This window comes from Contarinia nasturtii, unplaced genomic scaffold (genome assembly GCF_009176525.2).
Source record: "Contarinia nasturtii isolate CC-2019 unplaced genomic scaffold, AAFC_CNas_1.1 Cnas_scaffold_414, whole genome shotgun sequence".
NCBI lineage: Eukaryota > Metazoa > Arthropoda > Insecta > Diptera > Cecidomyiidae > Contarinia > Contarinia nasturtii.
In genome coordinates, this window is record NW_022197768.1 from 26,631 (window position 1) to 32,630 (window position 6,000).

The 6,000-nt window shown below is 35.0% G+C and overlaps 1 protein-coding gene across 5 annotated transcripts in view; it reads left to right on the forward strand.

Moving 5' to 3' along the window:
* The window catches only part of LOC116338894 (potassium voltage-gated channel subfamily H member 7-like), a 53,096-nt gene that overhangs the window by 21,218 nt on the left and 25,878 nt on the right, over nt 1–6,000 (forward strand). For 3 of the 5 annotated variants that reach the window (XM_031764434.1, XM_031764436.1, XM_031764437.1), the window contains 6 exons: nt 649–965; nt 1,490–1,885; nt 2,358–2,477; nt 2,939–3,373; nt 3,696–3,732; nt 4,457–4,570. In XM_031764434.1, coding sequence (XP_031620294.1) covers nt 649–965; nt 1,490–1,885; nt 2,358–2,477; nt 2,939–3,373; nt 3,696–3,732; nt 4,457–4,570 — 1,419 coding nt within the window. The remainder of the gene's footprint in view (nt 1–648; nt 966–1,489; nt 1,886–2,357; nt 2,478–2,938; nt 3,374–3,695; nt 3,733–4,456; nt 4,571–6,000) is intronic. The other 2 variants (XM_031764435.1, XM_031764438.1) reach the window with 2 other exon arrangements.

The following is a 6,000-nucleotide window of genomic DNA, read 5'->3' on the forward strand; positions in this document are numbered from 1 at the left end:
AACTATTAAACTGGCTTCTGCTCTGGAAAGAGAAAGAGAGCGGGCGCACACACGAGACGTCGGTGCTATGAGTTGTAAACGATTTTGTCGCCTCGGTATATGCATGTATGCGCTGACTGTTGAAAACATTTCGATGGCTTTGCTTCATTTTTGTGTTTATGAATTCTTTGTTTCTTCTCATATACATTTTTTTTATTTCATTTCTTCTCGTTGTCGCCTTTGTCGTGCATATTTTGCTTCACTGTATAGTGGCAATCGAATAAATGAACAACGACAAAAACAAAAAAACGCGCTCACTCTCTCACCACCAACATTATGACGATCCAAAAACGACACCGTTCTGTATATATGTGTACTTATTTCGTTCTTTCTCGCTCCCTCGCCCATTCTATCTTTGCATTGTATCCGTATTTATTCCTTATTCGTTTACCATTCGTATTTGATTTACTCTCTTTCCCCTTCCCCCTTCATTTCATACAGTCTCAATTTTATGTGGCTCACTCCCCTCTCTCTCACTCTCTCTCTCTCTCTCTCTCTCTCTCTCTCTCTTACACAGATACTCTTTTTGTACTATAACTGTCTTAACATTCTTTCTCTACTTATTCTTCTCTCTCTCTCTTTTTTCATTTTTATTTATGTTTACTACAGCGAAGAAAATTCAGATGTGCTACACTTTGATTATAAACAGTACCGTCAGTCCATGGTTAACCTCGATAGTGGCAATAATTGTTATTATGTGGATAAAAATTTATTACAAATAACGAATACGAATAGTTGTGAAGTGATTGCCAGCAGCGGAGGCAGTGGCGGTGCCAACATTCATACTAGTTGCACGAATCGCAATTGTCGAAACAATCAATTCGGGGATAGTAATAAAGTGAAAAAAAATTTATCAGAAAGCTGTGTGATTGATGCAACCACCAAATCATCATCACCAACGGTAACTTCGTTAACTGTGCACAAACGTAAGTAACATTTGGAAACCTGAAAAAAATGTAAAATTCCGATCACGATATATATCAGTTTAACGAATATTTAAATCGATACGAATCAAGTTTTACTTGTTCATTTGAGATTCTAACAATATTAATGTGCTGCTTAAGTTCCGGGCAACAAGTGTGTGTGTGCGTGTGTTTGTGTGTATGCGTGTGCGCATGTTTTCACAACAAACACCGGATTATTATGTGTGGAATTTAAATGTTTCCATAAATTTTGCCAGATTTGACCACAAAGTGCAGAAAATGATCAAAAGTGCTGCATGTCAAACAGTTTTTGAATGAATGAATTTGTTTGGTGCGTGCGTGCGTGCGTGCGACGAACAAGTTTTTTTCTAACGATGTGTATGTAATTTGTTATCAAATTAAAATGTATCGTGTGAATCGGATCTGACGACAAACGGCATCAACAGAAAAAAAAACTATGCATATACGAAAAACCAACAGCAACAACATAACAAACCACTACTACAACTTTTTTTTTCGTCCCACAGAATATGGAATTGAAACACCGACCGGCGACTTGAAACATTTGAGTAACTTAAGTATTTCGAATTTGCGCACAACAAATCCAAACATTGCAACTACATCGACAACAACAAATCCACCGTACACTCATAATAAACCAGCAAACGATAATAATTACTGCTTGTATAAATACAATGAATTCAATGAATGCAATCATTTGGTGCAAAACAATAATAATAAACTGAGTGGTAAAAATAATGCGTTCTTCAAGAGTTTTGCGCGAAGCTCGTCATTTTGTCGCATCAAAGTGAATCCGAAAAAATTTCGAAATATTTCGTTTAAATTTCGAAAATCAGATAAAGTGTGTTGTACACCGGACTACACAGCAACAACTGCATCGGCTGCATCAACTCAAGTACGCGGTAAGTGTCAACAAACATCATCACATAATCCAAAAACTTGAAAAAAAAAATCATACTCGAATATCGATTCATCGAATCAGTTCAGTAACAAAAAAAGGACCACTGGCAAAAGAAACGTTTGCATGTATATTGTATATGCTTGGCACATAACAATTGCCAAGGTCAAAGTCAAAATCCACGCCAAGATGATGATCTTGTCCAATCGATCGTTCAAACGTAATTTTCTGTTACATTTAGTTGCCGTTGTTACATTTTTACATGAATGACCATAATATTTATTCGTTGTTATCAAAATGCAACAAATATAAAGTGAAACACGAATTCAAAATGATTTTTGTGTGATTTCCAGCTGGATATCTGTTGATCGAAAAGCCTTGGCAAACCGTTTTGTGCATCATAGCAATTTTCACAACAATTTTCTATGATCGACAATTAATCAATCTATATAAATCTATGTGCTGTATATTTGTAGCTCCAATTTGCTCGTCGACCTCATCTTCATCATCATCGACCTCATCTTCCACAACAAAAAAGAATCCGCTGCTAGGCAGCAACGCGGCAAGTGCATCACACGATAAATTCATTCAAACCGGTATTTTATACATTTCAACATCTTTTTACTAGTTTTCACAATTCAATTCGCTCCAAAATTGTTTGCTGAGTATTAATAATACGCATAGCCTCGTGCTCACTTTTCATTCGACGAACAATGTTTGAATGTTGCCAAATGGGAATCTGAGACGGATAGTCGATATCCCTTTGGCAAACATTCAGACTGTTGCCGTTCTGCAAAAGTGTACACACGCATGCAATATTGTTGTTTTCACGTTTCGCCCGTTTGGCGTGTTCTCATAATCGAATGAACAAAACAAAAATAACGTTGCAAACAAAATACAGATCTAATCAGATAAATACAGAAATTCAATCAATCCAGCCCAAATAATTTCATGTATTTGTTTCTTCTGTTCTCTGATTTTATACGATTCGATGAAATCCACAATATAATGCAATGTTATTTGATGTGATGTGTGACGTATGGCTGTCCATCAACAGTGCCTCATCAACAAAACAGTGTGTCAATAAAAAATACAATTGCAACAGTGAATAGTGATTTGAAAAATAAATATTATGCAAAAAGCAACGAAATTAATAACTGCCAAACACAAAATCAATTAATACTAAATGATTCAACGGCCGCTGGAGTGGTTTCAGGACCTCATCACAGTGTATTACAATCAAACTCAATTCAATACAATACAATAAATGGCAATTCAAATGCAATTCCAAATAATATTAGCAATAACAATTACAACAACAACTACAACATCCACAACACCAGCAGCAGCTACAATAATATAAACATCGGCATAAACAATACGAAAAGACCATTATCGCATTACTCGGACCCGTACACGGCGTATACACCGTTACCGAGCACACCGCCTTCATCTGAGCACAAAGGAATTAAGCACTTTGGTAGCATTAAAAGTGAGTGGAATCGCTTTGCGAATATCGAAAATCTGCTCTCTTCATCTCTCTCTTTATCTTTTTATATTACCACAAGTCTGTCGCTTAATTGAAATAACCATTTCAAATATTCCGGATAATGAATCTATTTTCAATGAGCAATGCAATTGCAAGAGCGCAGCATGTACACACAAGCACACTCTCGGTGTGCTTGTGTGCTTGCTTCAAACAAAGTTGTATACATTGAATCGATTTATCCGGACTATGTGAAACGAAACGATAACAGATTCCGTTCATAAAATTTATCTAATCCGTTCGTCTCTCACTGTTCGCACATTTACAGGAGCATTTACTGATTGTAGCAGCAACAATAGCAACAGGTAATAACTATTGTCTGAATGACCAACTACATACTATCGATCAATTAAGAAATGAAAAGTCAAAAGGGCAAACAATTCGAACTTGCACATTGCTCTTTCTATCTTTCAATTGACAATACACTTTGTTGGATACGGAAAAAACAATTCGGCCTACGATTGACTTGTTCGAACCCTCTCGTCAACGATCGTTTGCATCGTTACATTTTGAATGCCATCACCATCATCAGTAAACACGATTACACGCCTCTCTCCCAGTTTCACTCACATTCTCTCTTCATCACTCTCTATCGCCCATTCTTATTTGATCCACAAGACCTTGTCAAATACTCACATTTTCCGTTAACATTTATTCATTGCAAAGCATACGCAAACCGAATCGAATGACGGTATTTTGTTTTGCTCTTCATTTGCTTTACAATTTTCTACTTGTGAACAACAACTGTGTAAAATTATATCGGTAGAAAAAGTGATGCACATTCCAAGCAAAAACGAATAAAATGTTCGATAGATGTCCGAAAAAAGTACACGGGGCGACTGGAATACGAATGAGAATGCGCGTATGTAAAGACAATAAGAAATTCGAAACAAAGACGAAAAAAACCGTTTTGTTTTTTTTTTATTTCATATCAATATAAATGAGCTCATTTTGCAAACGGAAATCCAATTTTGGAATATTTATTAAATTATCTCGATGTTTTCGTGTATATGTATGTATAAAATATAGTAGGAGCTCGAAAATTGCAACTCCCATAAAGGCGACATTCTACCAATGTCATTCGTACAGCAATAGTCTAAATCGGCACAATAGACAATTATCTCGAAATAAATCCAATGGAAGGTGAGATCTCGACCAATTTCTTCTTTAATTTTATTTTCTCTTCTTTTTCTTCTTCTTCTTGTTATATTCATATATTCTGATACTATTTCTCTGTTTCGTTCATGTCATTTTCAATGTTATGTTCACAATTACACTTGACTCTCACTTACCCATTCAATCATTCACACGCAATTTTTCGTTTCGATGCTCATTTCTTTGGGCTTCGAATGTTTTCCTCATTTTCTTATATTTACACACACAATTGTACAAATCGATTCCATTTCTCTCATTTTATAAATAACGTTTGATATATTTTATTACACTTGTTTTAATGCTCTCCGACTTTTTTCGTGTTCGGTTTGCCTTTTCATTTTGACTTCAATTCGGTTATCACCAATTTACCAATAATAATAATAATAACGAAATGATAGTACAGCAAAGCTTGTTATGGGATAGACCGAAATGAAATGAAATGGGCTCATTTAGCCTGTTAGCTAGCCGCCCGACTCTCGATATTGTTCGAATAGAGCGCGCGAGCGTGAGCCCTTGCTATATTTATGGTATCGGCGACATGATCTTTTCAATAAACTGAGACAATGCCATAAGTAGAAAGAAGCTTTACCGTACTAACAATAAGAATTACTACCTCTCTAATTCAATTTTATTTATTTAGTTCTTTTACTCCTTAATTTGATTTCATTCGTTTGATTGTCCACATTGGTTATTACGCGTATATATACCATTTGAATTTATTTTTATACAATCGTATCCTATTTTTATATATACGTATTACGCTCTTTTTATATATATTTTTCTACATATGTATACATATTTATAGTTCACTATGTATAATGTTGTGTTTTTCGAATTGTATTAAATTGGAACTTTCAAGTTTCCAATTTTTCTTCTCTTCATTACATATTGTTTATTTTTGTTGTCGTCATTAACGTCTTCGTCGTCTACGTCGTCCGTTTTTAATCGTCGTTATGGAGGCTTTTTGTTCTTTTTAATTCATATGGAGGCCGAAGTTGATTTTTGCGTGGGAAATGATTGCAATGTTCAAAACAATGCGTGATAATTTTGAAGCCTTAAACCAACAATCGACGATAAGGAAATTTCAAGGAAATTGACGTAGGTCAAGTGAAACAAAAGTATTTTATATTATAATCTTATTGACATAATTCACTCGCAGAAATAAATATTGGCCAATTATTTTTTATTCAAGTATTATTAACATTACAAACACACATACCCACTCATACGATACTTTATATTTCTTTTGATCTTTTTTGCTCTTTAGTCCATTCTAAGCATTCGGAATGGCAAACGCTAATGCCAACGCTGTCGATGCATTTTTTTTTTCATTTCACATCTTTATAATTTTCTGCCCCATATACAAATGAATGTCCGAGAATGAATGTGAGTCTTCTCGTGAGAGTTTATTGAAATGT